We start from the raw sequence: 25,478 nt of genomic DNA on the forward strand, positions 1-25,478 counted from the left end.
TACGAGGGTCCTAGGCCATATAGGGCTTTAAAGGTTAAAACCAGCACCTTAAACCTGATCCTGTACTCCACTCGGAGCCAGTGCAGCTGGTATAGCACCGGGTGAATGTAATCTTGCAGCGAGGACCCCGTAAGGAGTCTCACCACAGCATTCTGAACCCACTGGAGTTTCTGGGTCAGTCTCAAGGGCAGCCCCATGTAGAGCGAGTTACAATAAGCCAGTCTGGAGGTGACCGTCGCATGGATCACAGTGGCTAGGTCAGGGCGAGAGAGGTAAGGAGCCAAGATCCCCCTGGAAAGCCCACTAGTGGGACCTGAGTGCAACATCACTCTCTCCCACGTGATTTCTAGCAATTGGTATTCAGAGGCACACTGCCTCCCACAGTAGAGGTAGAACATAGCCATTGATAGCATTATCCTCCATCCACGAATTGTGTAATCCTTTTTTAAAGCCACCCAAGTTGTTGGTCATCACTGTATCTTGTGGGAGTGCATTTTTACAAAATAATGTGGCTTGAGTAACCCCTGAGAACTATTAATCAAGCTTCATATCCTTCCTGGCAGATAATCCTTTTATGTTTCCATTTTAACTACTGAACCAGTCTCTTTCTTTAATTGTTTCACATTGTTGCATTTTAATAAATGACAAGTTTATAAATGTAGTGTGCTTTTGCTCAAGAAAGGATAGGCAGATTAATTAATAATTGGGCATCTGTTGGCTATTCTTTGCCAGAGTATCTGGTAGGGCTGAGCATGGTCACCAAATCCAATTTGAGGCCCAATCTGGCACTTAAAAGCAGCCCCTATCCAAACTGAAATGATTCAGTGCAACCCAACATGGATCCAGAGTCTGACCTCAATTGGCAGCTTAGCACAGCCTTTAATTAGGGTTTGTATGTCTAATTAAGCATGTGGGCAGGAGGGCGACAGGTGAGCAACATCATGGGAGGGGTGTTTCCAGTTCCCCACCCTTTGCTCTTAGAAGCCTTATAAGAAACCCAGGAGAAGGACTGTGAGCAACATCATGGGAGAGGTGTTTCCAGTAGCGGAGCAAACCGATCAAGCGCCTGGGGCTGTGGGTGTGCCCTGCGCCCAGGGGCGGGGCCAGCCAGAGCAGGATGCTGTGCGGGGCCTCTGAGGAGTCTGCCTGCCTCCTCCCACACAGCTGCCCTACAGCTGAGGGGGAGGCGGCGGGCAGACCATTTGGGGCAGTGTGACGCTTGTGGATGCACTGCAGGCCCCACGGTGAGTGCTGCCCAGCATTTTGTCACCCCCCTCAGTGGTAACACCGGGGGCAGACTGCCTCACCGCCGCCTTTCCTGCACCCCAGGGTGTTTCTAGGACTATGGTGAAACTGAAGTTCCCTTGTAATTTTTGCTATTGGATGCTGCATGTATTTAAGTAATTTTCTTATCTTTATAGTACAGTGATACCTCAGGTTAAGAACTTAATTCGTTCCAGAGGTCCATTCTTAACCTGAAACTGTTCTTAACCTGAGATACCACTTTAGCTAATGGGGCCTCTTGCTGCTACCGTGCTGCCGCCGTGTGATTTCTATTCTCATCCTGGAGCAAAGTTCTTAACCCAAGGTACTATTGCTGGGTTAGTGGAATCTGTAACCTGAAGCCTCTGTAACCTGAAGCCTCTGTAACCTGAGGTACCACTGCATTGGAAGGTGTTTTTTTGGTACGTTATTATATTTGCTATTTGAAATGAACCCTTTGAGCATGATTTTTGTGTGGTAAGTAAAGGTAAAGGTACCCCTGCCCGTACGGGCCAGTCTTGACAGACTCTGGGGTTGTGCGCCCATCTCACTTAAGAGGCCAGGGGCCAGCGCTGTCCGGAGACACTTCCGGGTCACATGGCCAGCGTGACATCGCTGCTCTGGCGAGCCAGAGCTGCACATGGAAACGCCGTTTACCTTCCCGCTGGTAAGCGGTCCCTATTTATCTACTTGCACCCGGAGGTGCTTTCGAACTGCTAGGTTGGCAGGCGCTGGGACCGAGCAGCGGGAGCGCACCCCGCAGCAGGGATTCGAACCGCCGACCTTTCGATCAGCAAGTCCTAGGCGCTGAGGCTTTAACCCACAGCGCCACTGTGTGTGGTAAAGCAGCATATAAATAAAATGAATGAAATGCATGCAGGCTGCCTGTGCATACCAAAATGTACATTTTAGAGGAAATTAGCACTAAAATGCTGAATTTTTTTCACTTTTTTTTTTAAAAAAAATATTCAAATAACTGCAGAAATATGGAGAGTTAAATTTAAGACTGAAAACAATTAGAACCTGGACTGGACAAATTCACTCACTCTTACCTATTAAACTATTATTTGGTGTGGATGGGGTGGGAGTATCTCCTAAGGGTTTGGGATTATTTTACTTCCGCAAAGCATGGTGGTTCCTCCCTCTTGTGTGTGAAGGGTAGTATTTGGGCTACGTAAGGATCAGAGAACTGGAGAACTGAGACTGCTACTATTAGCATAGGCTCTGTGGATCTCTAGATACATATACATGTGGATAAAAATAACGACAAGCCTTACTGAAGGTTGAAGCCACCTTGAGTGCAATCTTGGCACAGCTAAAGAAGAAGCACAGAGGTTGCTCAACTCCCCTGCCAGCTTCACTTTACATCAAAACCTGCTTTCGATGCCACAGACTTATTAAAGATGGGGATTGTGGCGCTGAGTGTGTGTATTTACAAAAACTGGGTCAGCAACATAAGCTCTCCAGATTTTATTTTTTTTATTTTTTTAAACCTACCCTCAACTAAAAGCCTGCCAGTGTTAGCATCACTCTTTGGAAGGGAGTTTTTTTAATTTTTTAAATGCTGTCTTTCTTTTGTCTGGTCTTTGGAATATTGAGTTCGGTGGCTTCTGTCCCAAGATAATTTACCCTGTAGGATCTGGGGACCAATTATATCATTGCATTTGTTATCCATACAGTGAGGAGGTTTTTTCCTCTCTTTTTTAAGGTATCATGTCAGCAGATGAATGTGACAAAAATATATTTTATCAGACTGTCTGGGTGCTACCACAGCACCCAAAAGCAAAGAGGAGACCAATACTCGAGTACCCCAGTATTCTGGAGTGCTTTCAGACCATTGCTGTGTTCAAGCATATTCTAACAAATTCAGGTTGCACAATTAAAGTTTGTTTATAGCTCTTGTACAACACACTCACTTCCCCATCCAAAATTGGGTCACATCTACACCATACATTTAAAGCATGCTTAAAGCTTTCCTCCAAAGAATCCTAGGAGCTGCTCTGTTTGTCACAGAGTAACAATTCCCAGCACCCTTGTTAGTACAGCTCTCAGGATTCTTTGGTGGGAGCTGTGACTATAAGTTGTATAAGAGTGCTTTAAACTATGGTGTAGATGCGACCAGTGCTTTAAAAAAAATGTTTAGCGGTACTCTCATTTTGACTCAAGAAAGTTACCATTTTATAGTTCAAATTGGGTAAAATAAATACAGTAAATGGACAAAAGTACTGTCATACCTCGGGTTATAGACGCTTCAGATTGCATTTTTTTCAGGTTACGGACCGCTGAAACCCGGAAGTACCAGAACGGGTTACTTCCGGGTTTCAGCGGTCATGCATGCGCAGAAGCGCCGAAGCGCAACCCTGCAAATGTGCAGACGTGCAGACGCAGGTTGCAAATGCTGCAGGTTGCGAACGTGCATCCCGCATGGATCACGTTCGCAACCCAAGCGTCCACTGTACAAAGATTCAGAAAATGTTTAGGGGTATGCGTACCCCCAGAAAAAAAAGCACTGGGTGTGACCTTAGACTTGTTTCAGTAAGGCATAGGATGGTGAAAAGCACTGGGAAGTGTAGCATAATGCTTGCTTGATGCAACAGCTTGTCCATACTTCCGCTTGTCCCATGCCTAGAAAGCACAGGTCCACTGGTTTTCTGTTTGTCCTGTGCACTCTAGGCATGGACTGCATTTGCCCCCCAGTTTTCCCCTGGAAAAGAGGACCTGTCGCCTACAGGTCATCGGGAAGTGACACTGGTGCCCCATTCCATCTGAAATGAGATGGCCAGGTGTGGTGGGCTGCCAGGCCTCACCAGCTCCTTTGCTGGTACCTGGCCCTTTAAGTAGACCCTGATCCAGGACACACCTGGAATACTGTGTCCAGTTCTGGGCACCACAATTTAAAAAGGATATTGACAAGCTGCATCGTGTGAAGAGGAGGGCAACAAATATGATCAAGGGTCTGGAAACCTTATGAGGAATGGCTACGGGAATTGGGTCTGTTTAGCCTGGAAAAGAGGAGACTGAGAGGAGATATGATAGCCATCTTCAAATATCTCAAGGGCTGTCCCAAGCAAAATGGAGCAAGCTTCTTTTCTCCTACTCTGGAGAGTAGGACTTGAACCAATGGCTTCAAGTTACAAGAAAGGAGGTTCTGACTAAACATCAGGAAGTAAGAAACATATGACAGTAAGAACTGTTCAAGAGTGGAATGGTCTCACTTGGGAGGTGGTAGACTCTCCTTCCTTGGAGGTTTTTAAGCAGAGGTTGGATGGCCATTTGTCATGGATGCTGTAGTTGAAATTCTTGCATTGCAGGGGGTTGGACTAAATGGCCACTGGGGTCCCTTCCAACTCTCCAGGACTATGATCCTATGAGTATTGAACCTAGGACTTTTCAGCCAAAGCTTGTACTGTACCATTGAGTTACAAGGCACAGTTTCTGACCCATCCCCACCCCCATAGTCCAGGGGTGGGGAGCCTGTGGCCTTCCAGATGTTTTTGGACTACAACTCCTGTCATCCCATTGGTCATGGTGTTGTCCAACAAGATCTAGAGGCTATTTCAGGACAACACAGCATTGAGACAAAACTGGTGTTAGCAGGGGTGAATATATTCAAGCTGCCAGAATGGAGGTTAGATCAGGTCATGCTCCATGGGGCATCAGTGGCCAGATAGTATAATAATTTGCTATTCAGTTGCTCCTTAAAGCCAATCCTGTCCTTCACTGCCCCCATTTAAGGTTGACAAGGAAGGGGGAAATACACATTGGCCATTGTTCCATGTGATTACATTGAACTGAATATCCAGCTGCTAGAAAATCTACCTGCTTCTCTCCCATCCTAATTGGTACCCATCCCTTGTCCTTTGTCTAATATATTCAGCCATGAGTTTAGGGGATCTCTGAAGGCATAAGTTGTCAGCTAGTCAGAAGCAAGCATTGACAGGGGAATTATGTCTAATCTCCTACATTCAGGGCAGATCATTCCAAAGGGCTTAAAGAATATTTGAAATAAAGAAAGGAACCTTCTCTTTCATAACTGATGGAGAAAAACCATGGCTTGCTTCTCAACAGCTGAAAAGGTTTACCCCTGCATAGCTAGCTAGCACCGCAAAGGCTATCTGTATCTCCCACAACCACCTGCATCCTTTTCTCTGGGTCAGTGAGTCCCAGCAAAACTTATTTTATCTACTATGTATTTTGGAAAATGGTTTGTCTGCATGTTCTCTGCAGGTTAATCCACCTCTTGATATATTGTCATCAAACTCAGTACAAGGATGCCAGGTGCCATTTTGAATCAAGATGATGGACTAAAAACATGACTTTAGTGTGTGTCTTTGCCCATTTTTGGAATAGGTTCAGCCACCTCTTGAGGTATCATCACCAAACTTGAACTGAGGACTCATGTGGTGTTTGGGGGTGGGTGGGTTCTTAGGTTGATGTTTTGGATCAAGATGCCAGACCAAAATGTGACTTTGGCATGACTTCACCCAATCCTTGGGGTGACAGGTCCAAATTAACAAATTACACTAACCGTTTAAAAAATCAGATTTATTTTTGTTGTTTGTTTGTTTCTAAAAGTTCCCAAGACGTGCTAGGCCCTCCCTGCTAGTTTAGAATAGTTACATATTGCTTTTCTTGGGGGGGGGGGAGTTCATAAGTTTCATAGTAATCTTTTATTACAAAACAAATGTGATCAAGATCTCAACATGTAAAGGGCTGCTATTATTGTTGTTAGTATTATTTAATTTTGTTTCCAGTCTTTCGCCATAAAATCCCAAGGGGAGTAACAGCATAAGAAGAGTCTGCAGCATTATGCCAATGCCCCTTTTAGTCCAGAATCCTGTTTTTACCAACCAGATGCCAACCAGATTCCTATGGGAAACCTACTAGCTGGACCCAACAGCTCCCTGACCACTTGTGAGTCCCAGCAACTGGTATTCAGAGAAATAATACCCCTCATGGCGGAGCTTCATGCTCCGGCACCGGGGGCAGAAAGCAGGCGGGGGCATGTCTGGCGCACATCCCGGGGCATAGCACACCGCCCACAGGGGCATGGTGTGTGTCCCAGGGGCACGGCACGCCGTCTGCAGGGGCATGGTGCACATCCTGGGGGTGTGGTGCCCAGTGCAGGGGGGCAGCCGCAATGGCACACCATGGTGATTGTGGTGCCGGGGGCAATGCACTCCCTCACCCCCCTCTTCCTCTGCCAGTGGTGCCCCTGACATTGGAGGCAGAACATAGACATCATGCTAGTTTCATCCTCCATGAATCTGTCTTTTAAAGCCATCCAAGCTGATGGCCAATGCAACTGAAAAATATCAAAATCAGTTAACACAATCTACAGTAGAAAGAAGAAAAGGTAAAGGTAAAGGTACCCCTGCCCGTACGGGCCAGTCTTGACAGACTCTGGGGTTGTGCGCCCATCTCACTTAAGAGGCCAGGGGCCAGCGCTGTCCGGAGACACTTCCAGGTCACATGGCCAGCGTGACATCGCTGCTCTGGCGAGCCAGAGCTGCACACGGAAACGCCGTTTACCTTCCCGCTGGTAAGTGGTCCCTATTTATCTACTTGCACCCGGAGGTGCTTTCGAACTGCTAGGTTGGCAGGCGCTGGGACCGAGCAGCGGGAATGCACCCCGCAGCAGGGATTCGAACCGCCGACCTTTCGATCGGCAAGTCCTAGGCGCTGAGGCTTTAACCCACAGCGCCACCTGTGTCCCATGTAGAAAGAAGAGGGTGGGTCCTAAAACATGTATTTTCTACCCTCAAAGAAAAGAGTAGACATCATCTCTGACTGCCCAGGCTTTGGCAATGGGGCTAATTGCAAGTGAGCTCTGGAAGTACCCGTGCACAGAGACACTTAGACAGAACCCAGGGAATCAATGTATTGGTCAGGAGGGGAGAGGCAATGTCTGACAAGCAGTTCTCACCTCCAGGCAAATTGTTTAATGACAGATAGAATCCTTGCTGACATATTTTCATACAGGCATTTTTTTTAAAGTACAAAACCTGGAGCACTGAATTTAGGATCTGAAAAATTAGAAATCAAGAGGAACCAAAACTAATGGATTGATCTGTCCCTAGAAAAGAATCTAGAAAAGATTTTTGATTTGTGGAGCATTCAGTCATGCATGTGTTGTCAATTTGCTGCCAAGCCAGGTATGTGTTAATCTGCAAAAAGCCAAAACAATTTAAGCCTAAAGTACTTTAAGGACTACCTGAATCCTTTTGTGCCACCTCAATTCCCGAGAGCCTTCGATGGGGCACTTAGAATCATAAAATGGTAGAGTTGGAAGGTACCCCAAAGGTCAAGAACCCCAACCGCCTGCAATGAAGGAACCACAGCCAAAGAACCCCAGACAAATGGCCACCCAACCTCTCTTTAAAAACCTCCAATGAAGGAGAGCCTACCACCTCCTGAGGCAGTCCATTCCACTGTCAAACAAAGTGGGTGATACCACCCCCTGGAGGGCACTGGAACAGTCCAGGCGTACTGTAGTAGCCTTAGGTACAATTGGGGGGTGCTGAATAAAAATAAGGCAGCCTAGGCCACCTCCTTGCCCAGTTTTGAAAAACCATTTATACATGTTACATCTGTTGTGTAATGGCACTTACTGATGTGTCTGATTTACATCATCTTTCTTTAATGTGTTGTAGGACATAGATACAAGTATAGAAACATAAAAGAGTGTAAATTTGTCACTGCATCGTTCTGTTTGTTTGTTTGCTTAAATAAGGTGGATTTCCAGGGGGCACTGAGTTTTGTTTTTTTCCTGAAAAGGGGGTGGTAGACAAAATAAGTTTGGGAGCCTCTGCTTTAGTTAGAATATCCTTTATCATCTTGGTCACCCCCATCTGTACATGTTCCCATTTGTCAATATGCTTCTTAAACTGTGGTGCCCAGAACTGGATACAACACTCCATGTGGGGTCTGACAAAGGCAGAATAGCATGGAACCTTTGATATGGACGCTAAACTTATGTTGATGCAGCCTAGAACTGTAACTAGCCTATTTTGCTCCTGCATCACACTGTTTGCTCGCATTAAGTTTGTCAACTACTTATTGTGGTTCCCAATATGGCAGAGGTTTGGTTGGCCTTTACTAGGAATTGAGCCTCTACATTTGGCAGGCCCTGCCCTGTGGATCGCCCTGCCAGTAGAGGTTCAGCAGGAATAAAAAGCAGCATTATTTCAGACAGGCCTTTAAGATGTGAATTTCTTTTTACAAACTTGTATTTATTGATGGTTGTTTTCTTTTCTTTTGTTTTTAATGTTTTATTGATTGTTTTATCTTACTGCAATTTTGTGTGCTGCGTAACGTCTTGCTGTATTTTTATGAAATGGAGATCTATAACAAATGAAACAAACAAACATTCCCCTGTCCCTACCCCCAACTCTCCAGCTTGGTCTTCCGTATGTGCTGATCTGCCTTTCGCTGTGTATTCCAATACACGATATGGTCCCAAGCGACTCACTGTAGCCTGGTTCTGTATTCAGCAAACACTTACCCTATAAACAACACGTCCATCGTAAACTCTTATTATCATTCTCCCAGCTGCTCTCAGGCTTTCAGAACCCCATTATGATAATGATAATACAAAAAAGAAAGAAGAATCTTAGGACAGTGTGATTTGAGGCAGAAGTATATTTACACTGTGAATTGTTTGTCAAGGACCCACAGAGAGAGGAAGGGGAGGGAGAGAAAGATGCCTGTGCAGTCATTTTCAGGAGCAAACTGATTCTCCCCTACCTTTTGTTCCTTAATTTAAAGCTGTAGCTTCTGAAATCCAAGCTAATATTGACATTGTCCTAAGCTTTCTCTTCTTTCCTCAGTCATAAGGACCTTGAGCAATGTCCTTGTTTACTTCACTTTAAGCAGAAAAGAAGATCAGCCACTGGATCAGATCAAAGACCCATTTAGAGCACCAACATGTCCTCAGAGCACCCCAGCAGATGCTTCTTACTGGGGCGCCCACAAACAGACCATGGATGCCACAGCACTAAATACCAGATGATGAGGGCTGAGGTGTTGAGCTGGTTAATTCATTGGATTATTCCACTGAACACATTTTGATTAACTTGATTAGCAGATTAGAAGGTGATTAATAATATTATTGATAATAATAGTACTTATTAAAGGGGGAAGGCTGTGGGTGGCAACAGTCATTTTGGAAGAATTCTACATTTTAGAAGAGGCATTCTCCTTTTCTAATTCATTATGTTATGTTATTTATTTATTGAACAAATTAATACAGCGCTGGAGTATAATAAAACTTCAGAGTTGTTTACAAAAAAGAATATCAGTTACAAGCATTATAAAATAACTATTTAAAACATTCAAAACTATTTAAAATCAACAATAAGTTAAAAAGCAGATCAAAACACAGTAAAACACTTCTTTTCAAAAACCTATTTGCTGTAATGAACAAATAAACACTGCCCTTGGGGAAAGTCATATATTTTTGTTTGTTTGTTGTTTATTTCCTGTACAATGTCTCAGGAAGCAACTCTGTTTCCACAAAGCACCTGAATAGGGAACCATTGGTTACTTCCCATGAAACAGGAGTGTGACAGCCATATTGTTGGTAGGGAGGGGGGCCACGTCTGCTCCAGGCCTATGGCTACATACCCCTCACCCAAAAATAATAATAATCTTATCCACTCTTCCTTTTACTAGGCATAGACAATATAGAACCTTGAATAAATAAAGGAGCCTGTCTTACTCTCTCTCTGCTTCCCATTTATTATTGTTAATAATACACAATTCAACTCATTTTTGTTTCATTTTCAGTAAGTCATGGATTGACCCAGAAGAGGGGGGCAGTTATGGGGTTTCGCACCGCCCATGAGGCAGGAACCAGGGCAGAGGAAAGGTCAGAGCCCTCAGAGATGGAGAAGGGGACACAGGTCATATCAGAGGTGGAGGAAGAGACTGTTCAGGTGAGGAATGGGCCAGTGGATGTAGCTTCTGAAATGCTATCCTTATGGAAGGGAAAGGGGACCTCTGGACCTCCAGGTGTTGTTGCACTAAAATTCCCATCATACTTGTCCACTAGCCATGCTGGCTGGGGCTGATGGGAGGCAAAGTGAAGGGCACCATGTTCCTCTTCCCCCTCTTAAAGATCCCTCACCACATACACTACATACACATTTTCCCAAGGATAAAGGCTAAATTCTTTTATTAGGGTCATCCAACCAGAACATTCCCCTGTCCCCCACCCACTGACCCTGCACATCCTCCAGAATTTTACTGATCAGAATAGTGACACCTTGGTAGCATCCCTATTACCATGCCAAGGTCTCTAGCCTGCACCCTGAAATATCATTATACGCATTGCTGAAGGCTCTACTCTGCCTTGTGCATTGATATACTCAACAACAGGCTGCATCCCATGAATTTATAAGCCAAAAGTGTGTTTGTTCATCAGAGTAAAGATATACTATGGAGGAGTGAGTGATAATATGGTATCAACAGTTCAAAAATATACCTCAGCAGCTGGGTGTGCAAAACAGTAACTTCCCACTGAAAGTTCATGTTCATGTTTTTATATCCATGCTAGAAACAGGGAGCCATTCCCCTACACACACACACACACACACACACACACACACACTAGGGATTATGGGGAGGGTGCTGAGCCATGGAGGATAAGCAACAGCAGGAGGTAGTGCCCACTGGACTGGTGGGGCAGAAAGCATCTCTAGATAAAGCCAGAGCATATGACAGGCAGATGGCTCTGCCTATCCTCTCCATCCTCCTCCCTGCTGAGTTCTGCAAGTGGGATAACACAGAGACTGAGGAGGAGGAAGCTGGCAGGCAGTGCTCCCCCCTGGACAGGTTGTAATCCAGAAAGCAGGCAGGTGGGGTCAAGTTGAGGGCTCACAGAGGTTGGTGGGGCCATGCTCCATCTGCCCAAATGGACTAGCCCCCACTGAAAACCTATAAACAACATCCCCAAAGGCAAAGAAATGGGGAGGGAAAGAAACATAAATTCAGCCGAGTCAAGGAATAGAGACTGCCCCCAGTAAATAAGGACATTTGTAGTGCATCACATTGCTTCCCAGATGGAAATTATTCAAGGCTCAATAAAGTAACCCTTCATAACATTTGTTCTCAAACATTGCCTTCACTTGGTGCAGGGAGGGCCCTACAATGAGGCAGAGTGAGGCATCTGCCTCAGTTGGCAGATGCTGAGGGGCAGAGAGTGGATGGAGCTGAGAGTGGCCTGCCTTGTACACTTTATGTTTTTCTGCTGCCCTAAACTGCAGTGGAAGTCACAGTCCTTTCACCAGTATTGGAGTACAATTCCACTACCTATCCAGTTGCTTTCTGCATGTGCCTTGGTGGAGCGTACCATCTTGTCCTTTGCCTCAGCCAGCAAAGCATCGGCCCTGACTTGGTGGCTGGCTCACGGCAACAGAAATATTGAGATATGGCCCTAGCCTTCTAACAGTAACCTACTAACATTAGCTTCAATTCTTCCTTTTCCATGTTTAGCCATTAAGCAAGGCTGACCGCAGCTGTCTCAAGAATATATGCCGGTTCAACTCAGAGTCCTTCCACACCAAATAGGTGTTCCTCCGCAAGTAGCGGAACAGGCCCAACTTCCGCTGCAGAACTGCTTTGTCTGTCCCATCTAGAACAACCCAGATCATACTGGCTTTGCTGTCCAGCAGCTGCCAAGACTGAGCTACCTCAAGCTCAAAGTTACACCATCGGCTCTCCAGGAAGTGACTAGAGACAACAGTGATGACTTTCCGGCTGCTCTGGAAGCCTTGTTTGATAATGTTGGTGATGACAGGCACTCCAGGGATGAAATCGCGATAGAAGAAGCAGAGGCGGAAGCTAGGCACTCCCATTTCTAGAGTTTCCTCCAGCTCCCGTCTCACCCACTCCTGGTCTCTGCTGGAGTAAATGACAAAGGCATCGTAGACATTGTCCTCCTCAGCAGAGCGACGGCGTCCACCAAGCAACACTGCCAAATAATACAGGTGAAAATAGTACTTATAAACCAGAATCAAAGATAAGACTAGAACCACAGAAATGGTCATTGAGATAGCCACTGTGGCTGTACTGACACGGCAAGAAGCTAGGTCAAAATTCATCAGACGGGCATCTCTTAAGTGCTTGGGGCTGTGGCAGATCATGTTTTCAACATGCCGGAGGAGGTTCCTGTTCTCTTTGGCCCACTGCAAGAAATGCACGTTCTCACAGGAGCAATCAAAAAGATTCTGAGAGAGGTCCAGATTCTTCAGGCTGCTGGGCAAATTCTGTAGATCCTTCTCTGTTAAAACAGACAACTGGTTGCTATGGAAATCCAGGATAGTGAGGGCTTGGAGGTGGACATAGGCCTCTGGATGGAGGCCCAGGAGCTTGTTATGACTGATGTTCAGTTCACGGAGCTCATGGAGGCTGGCTAGGCTGTTAAGGGAGAGATATTGCAGCCGACAATTGGAAATGTCCAAGATTTGCAGACTGCTGAGGTTCTTTAAGGTGTTAAGCAACTTATTGTTTTCAAAGGTGTTGCCAGCCATTTTCAGCACTTGCAGACTTTTCAACCCACAAAATGTACATTCTGACTGAATATTTGTGTTGGTGTGTGAAATATCAAGGTAGATGAGATTTGGAAGGCACAGAAAAACAGGGACCTCTCCTGCTCCACTGAGTGTGGTATGTTGTAAATCCATCATTTCCAGCTTGGGGAGGCCATAGCACTCAGGCTCTAAACTGATTCTAACATTGAAGCTAAGATTCAAATACTTCAAGTTTGGAACCCCTTTTCTGAGGCAGAGCCAGCAAAGGTCAGCAGTAAGCGCATTCTGACTGAGATCCAGGGTCTCGAGTTTCTGCAGTCCCTGAAAGTCCTCCTCAAATTCAACAAGCTGTTTGGTGCGGGTGAAGTGAAGTGATCTTAGCTCCTTCAAGGAAGACAACCTCACTGAAGGCACCTGTCTAAATCTGGAGTCCTTGAATTCAAGATGGCGTATGCTTGAGTTTGCTGGGAAATTTGACAAATCTTTTATGTAGGTATCTACCAGTCGTATAGTGGAGAAGTTGTTCAAGCAAAGAGAGAGGTCATCTGTATTATCAACATCACCATTAGTGCAGATGAGAGTTATCTCCTGCAAGCGCATATGACATAGGGCATCCAAGATACCTTTACTGAAAGTCTGCAGCTTCTTAATGTTCCTATATTCTCCTAACACTAAACTGTTGGCATATAAACCAGTCAGATTCTGAAGGCTGGCTTGCATAATGGTGCTATTCTCAAAGCAGCCTCTCAAAGATAGTTTCTGAAGGCGAAGTCCTGCAATGGCATTTACCTCAATATGTTTTATGTCATTCTTAGATAGCACAAGTGTGAGGTTCTGGCTTGACAGTGCATCCAAATCTCCTACCGAAATGGAAGATATCTTGTTTGCTTGGAGGTTCAAAAACTTTAGAAATAGTAGGCGGGAAAAATATTCAGGAAGCTTCAATGAATCAATGTAGTTGTTTCCCAGATTCAGTTCTTGGAGAGATGTCAATTGTCCAATGGGCAGGTTGTCCAGGGAGTATAGTTCAGTTTGTACAGCTACCAGTCTTTTCAAGGATGTCAAACCATGAAAAGCTCTTGCACCCAGGAAATGGAGAGGATTGGCAGTCAGGATCAAGACAGAAAGGTTACAGAGACCAGCAAAGGCATTGTCTTCGATATTCTGGATGTTGCATCTATTGTTGGGGAAAAAGAAGAGAATCTGAAAACAGGGGGCTGCTCATGGGCTCCATGCAGCCATCAACCTCTTTAAGCTCATGAGCACATTTGGACTTTTTGGGAAATGCTGAGGCTGTCATTCCCTCTGGTTCCATCTCTTAACCTTCCACAAACAGAGAAAATGTGTATGTGTATGTGTACATCCCCCCTTCACTATTCCAAAGTATCTGGGCAAAATTCAGATCCATCAGAATTAATCTGAACCTTGAAAAACTCATAGAGCTGAAAGAGCAACTGGGAAATTATGTCATTCTTCCAAATTCATTTCTTTGTACTTTTCAAGGAAGATAAGGGTAATCCCTGTCACTACTCATGACCAAGGAGGCAGTGATTGGAGGTGGGGGTGTAAAATATTCTGCATCAACAGAAGTATAATGTCCAGATCAGCTGACATCATAGTCCCGCTCTATTCAGCCTTGGTCAGAACAAGCTGGAATACTGTGTACAGTTTTGGGTGCCACAATTTAAGAAGGATATTGATAAGCTGAAACGTCTGCAGAGGAGGGCAACCAAGATGGTCAAGGGTCTGAAAACCGAGCCTTATGAAGGAGAAGAGTGAGAGGAGATATGATAGCCATCTTCAAATATCTAAAGAGCTGTCCCAAGGAAGATGGAGCACAAAATGAGGATTGTCTGTACATGCAGGCCACCATTTTATTGCACCATTTTATTTTATGTAGGGTTGGGCGGGACCCCCAGGATCATCTAGTGACTACTCCAAACCCTTGCAATTCAGGAAAACTCCAAAGGGAACTCCTTTGGGTCACTGCCTTTTCCTCTGCGAGGCTATGCATGGGATTAGTCCAGGGGCTGCAGCTGCGGGGAAACCAAGTGCCAACATTTAACACCTGGCTTGGGGGATTTGCACTGGCTGCCATTTGGCTACTGGGCCAAGTTCAAGGTGTTGATAGTAATGTATGATGCCTTATACAGCCCAGGACCAGGTCACTTGAGAGGTTGCATTATCCCTTATCTGCCCAGCAGATCAGGACTGTTTGTGGGATAATTTAGCTTTCAAACTCAAAAAAATCTCAAAAGCCCCCTCAAACAATAAGTTTTGTTGGTTGAAGCAGTGCTCATAATGATGTAGCATTATTCCAGCTGCATTGTTGTGGTGGGGAGTGGGATTATTAGTAATAATAATACCCACCAATCTGGTTGGATTTTCCCAGCCACTCTGGGTGGCTTACAGCGTATATTGAAACATAGCAAGCTGGTCCCCACTGGCCTGTGGGAGCATCCAATTTTTCCCTTCTATTATGCTCCTGAGATTGAAACACCGTTGAGGTGTATCATTGTTCTCTTTGAGCTAATGGTTGAAAACTAGCCGCGGCTTGTAGTAGTAGCAAGTACGGGATCTTGGAGGAGGTTGAATTCCTGTGCCACCACCAGGATTATATACTTCCACACACACCAGAAATTAGTGGAATTTACCCTCACCACAAAGATAAGGCAAGCCCTTGTTTGTCCTGCTCACATACACCCCAACCAACTGTAAGGAGGAGCCCAGTCAGATAGGGAGGGTAGGTAAAGATAAAGGTACTCTTGACCATTAGGTCCAGTTGCGGACGACTTTGGGGTTGTGTGCTTATCTCGCTCTGTAGGCCGAGGGAGCTGGCGTACAGCTTCCGGGTCATGTGGCCAGCATGACTAAGCTGCTTCTGGCAAAACCAGAGCAGAGCATGGAAATGCTGTATACCTTCCCACCGGAGTGGTACCTATTTATCTACTTGTACTTTGACGTGCTTCCGAACTGCTAGGTTGGCAGGATCAGGGAACAAGCAATGGGAGCTCACCCCGTCACGGGGATTCAAACCACCAACTTTCTGATTGGCAAGCCCTATGCTCTGTGGTTTATTATATCATAAATCATAAATCATGATTCATAAAAGGTAATTCATAAATCATAACTCATAATTCATAAAAGCAATTCACAATTCATAATTTATAATTTATAAATCATGAATATCATAAATACCATGATTCATGAATCAGGAGTCAGGAATCAGGAACCATAAATAAACCACAATCCATAATCCATAATTCATAATTCATAATTCATAATTCGGAAATACCATGAATAATAAATACCATGAATCGTAATTACCATGAATCATAAATACCATGAATCATAAATCATGGATCGTGATTCATAATTCATATTTCATAAATATAATGAATCCAAAATCGTGAATCCTGAATCATAATTCATAAATATCGTGAATCCTAAATCGTGAATCGTGATTCGTAATTCGTAATTCATAAATATTGTGAATCCTAAATTGTGATTCATAATTCATAAATATCATGAATCCTAAATCATGAATCGTGATTTGTAATTCATAATTCATAAATATCGTGAATCCTAAATCATGAATCGTGATTCATAATTCATAAATATTGTGAATCCTAAATCATGAATCGTGAATCCTAAATCATGAATCGTGATTTAGGATTCATAATTCATAAATATCGTGAATCCTAAATCATGAATCGAGAATCCTAATTCATAATTCATAAATATCATGAATCCTAAATCATGAATCGTGAATCCAAAATCATGAATCATGATTTATAATTCATAATTCATAAATATTGTGAATCCTCAATCATGAATCGTGAATCCTAAATCATGAATCGAGAATCCTAATTCATAATTCATAAATATCGTGAATCCTAAATCATGAATCGAGAATCCTAATTCATAATTCATAAATATCATGAATCCTAAATCATGAATCGTGAATCCTAAATCATGATTCATGATTCATAATTCATAATTCATAAATATCATGAATCCTAAATCATGAATCATGATTCGTAATTCATAATTCATAAATATCATGAATCCTAAATCATGAATCATGATTCGTAATTCATAATTCATAAATATCATGAATCCTAAATCATGAATCGTGAATCCTAAATCATAATTCATAAATGTTGTGAATCCTAAATCATGAATCGTGATTCGTAATTCATAATTCATAATTCATAAATATTGTGAATCCTAAATCATGAATCGTGCATCCTAAATCATGAATCGTGATTTAGGATTCACGATTCATAAATACCGTGAATCCTAAATCATGAATCGAGAATCCTAATTCATAATTCATAAATATCATGAATCCTAAATCATGAATCGTGATTCGTAATTCATAATTCATAAATATCATGAATCCTAAATCATGAATTGTGATTCATAATTCATAATTCATAAATATCATGAATCCTAAATCATGAATCGTGATTCATAATTCATAATTCATAAATATCAGGAATCCTAAATCATGAATCGTGATTCATGATTCATAATTCATAAATATCAGGAATCCTAAATCATAAGTATCATGAATTGCAAATCATGAATCATAATTCATAATTCATAAATATCATGAATCATAAATTGTGAATCATAAATCATGATTCATGATCCGTAATTCATAAATATCATAAACATTGTGTGGCCAAGGGCCATATTCCTTTCCCGGGACCCTTCAAGTGGTGGATTAAGTGGTGAATGCAGAAGTAGGGAGAGCAAAAGAATGTAAATTTTACCTTCTGCACAGTAGGCCTGTTTCTATACATTCACATGCCTCTTGCCTCCATCCAAGCAAGCAAGAAGCATTATCAAAGCTAAAGCACAATTTGCAGCTATACAAAAAACTTCTGGAGGGTGGAAAGCACGGTCATGGGAAGAGTCCCAAGAACCATACAGACATGCCTGGAGAGCCCCATCCCAGTAGCTTTATGTAGCAGATGCTGTAATGTTTGCACCAACTGTTACATTTGCACCAGCTTTGCATCTGTTGTCGTTGGCTCTCAACCTGACATGAAGCCAATTGGGCCAGTGGTCTCAGCAATAAAAATACACTACTTTACCTAGTGAGGTCCAGAAACTTCAGTGCGAAGAGTGGTGAGAAATAATTTGAGGTCAGGATTCCCAGTGGGTTGAAGCTGAGATCCAGGCTCTGGGCGGAATTTGGAATATCCGGTGGAATAGCACTGAGGTTCAGCTCCATGCATTTGTAAGTGATACCTGGGATCACCTGAAACATGAACAGGTCATTTCAATAAAACTGTGTTTATAAAGATGCTACAGAGAATGAGGAAGACATGCCTAATTGTTAGGAATGACCAAGCAACATTCTGCACAACAGTGGTCAGTGGGACTACTTTACCTTCTGTCACAGCCATCACAATGACTTAACCAAGAGGGAGAGTGGGAAGGGCAAGGCAGTAAAGCACCGGGGCAGAAGAAGTGCTACAAACACATCATAGATTTAAAGACATTTAAAACACATGACTTCCTCTGGAAAATTCTGGGGAAAATAGTTTAGTCTTCACAGAGCTACAATTCCCACCACCCTTAACAAACTAGTGTTCTGCAGGGGAAGTCATGTGCTTTACATCAGGCGCGCTGAGCTGGGCCCCACATGGGAGAGTTGTGTATGCATGATGTCACACGCACAAGACAATGCCCCCCATAAGGCCACACCTGCTGGGACATGTAGGTGCCTGCCAGGATGCTCTGGTGACTGAGGCGGGTGTGTGTGGAGGGCATAAATCACCCGTCATCCCCACCCAGTGCTCACTCAAGGGTGACAGGGGATGGCATTCCCCTCAATATTGAGGGGGGGGGGTTCTGCCCCCTGCCTCATAATATTGAGGCGGCTGAAGCCCCATACCCGGCACCCCAGCTTGGAATGTACTTTAAATGTCGTATGCACAGCCTTGCTATTTCACTACAACCAGAATGAATCTGTGCTTTCTTTGGCCCCTTAGAATCCTCACTGATGGGCACTAGGAGAAACTGGGTACAAGAAGGCTTTAATATTTGCATAAACACACACACCCCTGTTTCTAACCACTTTGGTTTACAAAAGAAAAAAACCCTAGCACTCTGAGTCAAGAGATTCAGAGATATCGGCAGGAGGAGAGAAAAGGTTCCGGAGGAAGGCTCAGTGGCAAAATACCTGCTTTGCATTCATGGAATCATAGAAATACAAAGTTAGAAACAACTCAAAGTGCCATCTAGTCCAATCCCCAAGCAATGTAGAAAGTTCTAAATTCAATCCCTGGCATCTCCAAGTAGGACTGGGCAAGATTCCTTCCCTGAAATCCTGGAGACCTCCTGCCAGTCAATGTGGAAATTACTGAGTTAGATTGATCAGAGTCAGTACAAGCCAGATTCCTACACCTCTATTTCACAGAGGCAAACCAGTACATTATGCCTTTGTGCATGCACACCCCAAGTCATGGTGCCTAGAGTATCTAAGCGCAGCTGTGTTGTTCCGACAGCTGAGGCTGAAAATCCTACAGGTGCTTATCTCTCTTCTAATCGCAATAAGAACACAAGGACAATTGACATTAAAAATCAGCTGCTTCACTCTGCCTAATGGCTGGCACTGTCCAGAGGAAACATCAGCTCATATTTCAAAAGCACACCTACCTCCAAGCAGGGGTTGAGGCTTCTGATTATCATCTGGGACTGGAAAAACACAGCCAGAGAGAATGTGATTATCAGTGAAGGGCAGAGGCAACCATTCCTGGGCATCTTCCAGTAGAAAGAAAGAAACACACAGTTTGAAGAGAGAGAGAAAACAACATTAACAAAAGGAGCGTTGCATCGCCACACGAGGCCTAGTAAGAGCCATGAAGGGTAGAGAGCTGTGTCTAGAGAGACGCACTGGAAGAAGGAAGTGAAATTGAAAACAGAACAGCTCGGTGGCGTTCTCTTAGGCAGGGTTCGTGTTGCTGCTAAATGAAGTTAGGAAGGCATGATGACCACAGAATGCCACGAGGAAGTTGCGTTTTACCATGTGATTTCCCCTTAGCTGATTAGACAGTGGGTTAAGCTACACATTCTATGGAGTTCTGTCATTCTGTCCTCCACAGTTGTAGGCGGTGCCTCTGAATACCAGGAAAGGAGTGAGCTCTTGTGCTTGAATGCCGTTTGACCACAGCCTCTTGTCAGAACAGGATGCTGGACTAGATCACTCGTGGCCCTGATCCAGCAGTTCTTATGTTCTTTCATTATGTACTGTGCTTCTTTCTTCCCTTCCTTTTGATGTATTCTTTAATAAATTTATGTGATGTATTATTTAACAAATTACATTTTTAATTCCACATAATTACAAACATACATGAACAAACATGCAACATACAATTCACTCATCATAATATTCAAATATGTTATGTGATTTGTAGATTGCTTCTCAAGGGATTTACAAGACAATAAAGCCTCTACAAAGCAGTATGTGTCCTCACACACACACATACACACATAACACATTTGTATATATGATATCAATTATATAGATATAAATAGTGCTTGAAATGAGCTAATTCAGATTAACTAATTTACTGAATTGATTAAAAAATCTTTGAATTACACCTGAAGTGGGTGAAGTAAACATGAATTCTGTAATGAAAGTTTTTTGGAGGGGGATTAATTTCAGTTTTAGTTCAGTAATGTATGTATAGGGCATTCATCATACTTAGCTCTGTGTTTGACTGTGGCCATAGCAGTCAGCATTTTTACCAATCTGAAAAGTGATGTTGCTGTTTAAGCTTAAAGATCATAATTGTTAGAAAAATGAAACCACTTTTCACATTAGACTGTCTCTGTGTTTTGACATTTTTGTTTTTTTTAATATAGTAAATTTTATTAGTATTTTTCACACAACAACAACAAAAGAAAAATAACAATACACAAAAACAAGCATATGAAAAACAAATCCAAATCTTACAAATTAATAATATAAACACTAAAAAGGAAAACACACACTGACTTCCACCAATCCCACAGCACCTCCTTTACCTCTCATTGTATCTTCCTATTTTCCTGTTTTCCTTATCATCTCTATCCTAGCATCTAGATATAAATCCCTCTTTCTTATCCTTTCACTTCAAAAGGTTATTCCAGACTCAGCCAGAGTTCTGTCCTCGAACCTTGGCTTTTAAGGTATTCCTTTAGGCACTCCCATTCCTTTTTCACTTAATTCACTTAATTTGGCTAATTCTAAATATTCTGAAAGCTTACATAACCATTCCGCCCTAGTGGGTAACACATTCCCTTTCCAACACTTAGCCACCAGGATTCTTGCTGCAGACGTCATGTTTAAGAAAAATTAAGTACTGTCTTTTGGAATATCGTCATTTAAATTTCCTAAAAGGAATGCCTCTGGCCTTTTACTATATGATATTCTTAGTATTTTCTTTATTTCTTCGTGGATCATGTTCCAAAATTTCCCAATTTTGGGGCATGTCCACCACATATGGTAAAAGGTTCCTTTTTGTTTCTTACATCTCCAGCACTTATTATTATATGTTTTATTCATTTTTGCCAGCCTTTCTGGTGCCAGGTATCACCTATGATGCATTTTCATATAGTTCTCTCTTATTAGGTAACATGCTGTGAAATTTATATTTTTTGTCCACAGTCTTTCCCATTCATTATATACTGAGTGACATTTTTGTTAGTCTTCTTAAGTATATTTTAAACTTTAGAAGAGCAGCTTGTAAAATTTTGAAGGCTGGGGAGAAGATGCTAAGAACCAGAGGAATGAATTGTGAATTTAATTGGAACAAAATTTGTTGTTGTTGTTGTTGATTAAATTTGTATACCACCATTTATTCATAGATCAAGCTGAGTTTAGTCCTTTTTTGGAGAGTGCAAGTTTGACCAAGAACTAAATCCTTTTTGGAGGGGGCGAACTGAAACTGGAACTAATTCCTTATTAAAATTAACTTCCCAAGCACTGAGATAAACAAAAACGCGATTTATAGTAACAACAGCAGCAACAGCTGCTGCAGGAGCAGAAGCAACAGCAGCAAGGCCAGCTCAAGACTCCTGATGTCTTGATGGTGATTCGTGCCCCCACCAGGTAAGAAGAGATGAACATCAGGAACATAGGGAAAATTAAGGTCTTCATTGGAAACAAGGGTGAATATCAAATTAAGCGTACCTAGCAGTTGAAGTGGGAATCAAAGGTAGACACCAGAGATGGAGAGACTGCTCTGAATTACACCAGGTGGGTGCAGACCCCAGGAGACCCCACAGGGCAGCCACCGCCATTTCCTCCATAATGGTTGAAGGAGACCAGCAGCACCTTCTATTCACCAAGTGGTGGGCAATGCATTCATTGCAGGCTGGATCTGGTATCCCAGTGGATGCTGACATTTGAGGTGGTCACCTCACTTTGTCTCGTGGGTGGGCCAGCCATATCTATCTAAAACAAAACAGTAATATAATAAAGGAGAAAGTGGGGCATTAAAAACCCACTTTAGAATGTGCAGGAATGGAGCTTGCCCATTCTCACATGGAACTGAATCCCACAAATAAGGGACCACCCCTAAATAGGTCAACTTTCTCCACTCCATCTGAGCAGAAATAAAGGCAGACAAGGAGAATCTGCTAGACGCTTTCCCATATTGTTTTTCCAGCCCGATATTTGCTTCTTTTGTCTATTAAGACAATTTCTAATCCCACCTTTCTGCTTTAAAAAAGAACACTTTAGGCAGCTGACAGCAGAATGCTCAAATGAAAACAATCCTAAATATAGATACAAATGCAAACCTAGATCTGTTAAAAACAGAAAGAGCATATAAAAACATTGTGTTCGAACATTCCCAGAGGGAGAATGCAAGGCAAGTGGTAGCTGTTGCTCAGTCTCCTCACTTTTGACATTGCTTGCATGCAAAGAGGGCAGGGAAAGTTACTAAGTTCTTATAATATCCAGTAGCAACGAAAGCAGTTCAGAAAGCTTGATTGAATGGCTGCTGCTAGGTGACTGATGAGAGCAAACCAAAGGAAGCTGCTCTCTTTGGAGAACCAATGGAATAACCCTGCTTCCCTTCCCTCCCTCTACCCTGCAGCCTGATGAATTAGGACTTGGTAAGCGGCTCGAATCCCCGTGACGGGGTGAACTCCCGTTACTCGGTCCCTGCTCCTGCCAACCTAGCAGTTCAAAAGCACGTCAAAGTGCAAGTAGATGAATAGGTATTGCTCCGGCGGGAAGGTAAATGGCATTTCCGTGCGCTGCTCTGGTTCGCCAGAAGTGGCTTAGTCATGCTGGCCACATGACCCGGAAGCTGTATGTTGGCTCCCTCAGCCAATAAAGCGAGATGAGCGCTGCAACCCCAGAGTCGGTCACGACTGGACCTAATGATCAGGGGTCCCTTTACCTTTACCTTTAGGTGACAGTTGAGAGAGCCAAAGGCAGCTGGTCTGTCGGAAGAGCTGATGAAACAGCCCTGTTTCCCTTATGTTCCTCAGTTCTGCAGCCTGATGGAATTAACTAATAATTTGATTTGGACCAGTTCTCTGTGGCCCATCTTTGCTAAAACCTGGGCTACAGCTGAAGCTTCCAAGCTACCTTCATGGCATCCTCATACCTATGAGTATTGCTGGTGTAAGTTCTTCCTCTGCAGACCTCCTTAACAGATCTTTCTTGCCATGCTGTTACCTCATACATTTGCAAGAGAAAGAAGGGTCTATCAGTTACACTGGCCTTCCAGCAGACAACCCCATATCCCACTTACACTACACCAGTGCAAGTAATAGGTACTGGGAAAATGTGTTAGGTAAAAATTTACTTCTATATTACTGATCCTTGCCCAGGAGAAAGAAAACCTTTAAATAAACAAGAGACCAAAGAATAGCAAGGTAGCGTCCCCTGTAGGAACCCAGTTTATTAAAGCTACTGCAATAGGGCAGCAAACCAGTTATTCAGTGAACCCTCAGTTAGAAAGGACTGCCATGAGACACATCAGAACAAAGCTTATACTGTACAGTGGTACCTTGGGTTACATACACTTCAGGTTACAGACTCCACTAACCCAGAAATAGTGCTTCAGGTTAAGAACTTTGCTTCAGGATGAGAACAGAAATCATGCTCCGGTGGCATGGCAGCAGCAGGAGGCCCCATTAACTAAAGTGGTGCTTCAGGTTAAGAACAGTTTCAGGTTAAGAACGGACCTCTGGAACGAATTAAATACTTAACCCGAGGTAGCACTATATAGCAGTTTCAAACACAGCACACAAAGAGTCATAAAGCATTTTTTAATCTTTGTACATACATCAAGAAAGGCTACAGGTTATGCGATGTAAACATGCATGGCTCCATACTGATAATTTACCTTATTTATTTGGCAGCCAGACCTTTAGTGAGAAGGGAAGAGGGTCATAAATTCTTCTCCAATCTCCTCTTTCTGGGCCTTGGATAGCTTCAATGAGAAATGCTAGTTCTCACCCAGATGCTTACTCAGGCATAGGCAAACACCGGCCCTCCAGATGTTTTGGGACTACAACTCCCATCATCTCTGACCACTGGTCCTGTTAGCTAGGGATGATGGGAATTGTAGTCCCAAACATCTGGAGAGCCGGAGTTTGCCTATGCCTGTGCTAACTCAACATTTACCTCTTTAGCAAAACATCATTTACCCTTCTAGGGTCAGATAAGGCTAGAAGGCTATGCAGTGTCTACAAGGCATAGGAAGAAAGCATGAGGGTTACAAAATGCAGGCTCACAGGAATCGCTTGTTGATGCATTCTATCCAAGAGGTGAAATGCAATTAATATTGGGACAGGACATAATCAAAATCTATATCTAATATTCAATCAAATACCACAGTTATTACTTCATGTAGATCCAGACAGCCAAGGGACACAGACTGGTTGCATTGCTCCTATCTCTTGAAGGGGTCTTGATCTGGATTTTGGGAAGGTTGTGCCAGCTATTTACCTTTTTAAAAATTGCATTAATGTTGTCATACCTAGTTTCAACCTAAGAAGTCGCCCCCCCCCCCAAAAAAAGAGAGAGGCTTTAGCAACACAATGAAAACACATTTAAAAGCCACATGGACATTTATCAACAACAGCAACAACACCTCCATTAAAAAGATGACAGCACATCAAAACAACTGGAAAGGTTCAGTTAACAGGGAAGTTTCTGCTAACTCTCCAGGGTCTCAACATACACTTAGCACTTACAGAGTGGCTTGTGGTGACTTTGCGCCACTTTAGAAAGTGTTAGAACATATTGGAAATATTTGAATAGGAGCCAGCCAGTCTCATGACCCTGGAGGGACCTTGCAAACTTGCAAGGCACGTTCACCATAACCTGCAGGGCTGCCATAAGGCAGGTGTGAATGTATGTTATTTTCCTTTGGAGTCTAAGGGGGTGACTCTCCGATGACAAGGTCTTGGGATTGGAATCAACATCATCAGATTTTGTAGACTCTGTTTTGTAGTAATGCAGATTTGCATGACTATCCTTGGAAGTATTTAATTAAACACACATGCATTTGTTCTAATTAAAGTGTGAACTATGATGATTGGTAATTAATTACCCAATAGCAGGATGGATTTCTAAAAATTCATAGAATCATAGAATTGTAGTGTTGGAAGAGCCAGCTGGATAGAGCCAATGGCCCATCTACTCCAGCATTCCGTTCT

The 25,478-nt window shown here is 43.2% G+C and overlaps 1 protein-coding gene and 1 long non-coding RNA gene across 2 annotated transcripts in view; both read right to left on the bottom strand.

Moving 5' to 3' along the window:
- Positions 1–25,478, bottom strand: part of LOC309361588 — a 434,430-nt gene that overhangs the window by 337,519 nt on the left and 71,433 nt on the right. The window lies entirely within an intron of this gene.
- Positions 10,422–19,766, bottom strand: TLR4 (toll like receptor 4). The gene is given in 4 exon segments (XM_081896216.1): positions 10,422–11,756; positions 11,759–13,971; positions 17,900–18,066; positions 19,470–19,766. Coding segments are annotated over 4 exon segments (2,535 nt in total). The 5' UTR covers positions 19,575–19,766; the 3' UTR covers positions 10,422–11,706.

The sequence above is a fragment of the Podarcis melisellensis genome (assembly GCF_964234715.1).
Source record: "Podarcis melisellensis genome assembly, chromosome: Z".
In the NCBI taxonomy this organism is placed as follows: Eukaryota; Metazoa; Chordata; class Lepidosauria; order Squamata; family Lacertidae; genus Podarcis; species Podarcis melisellensis.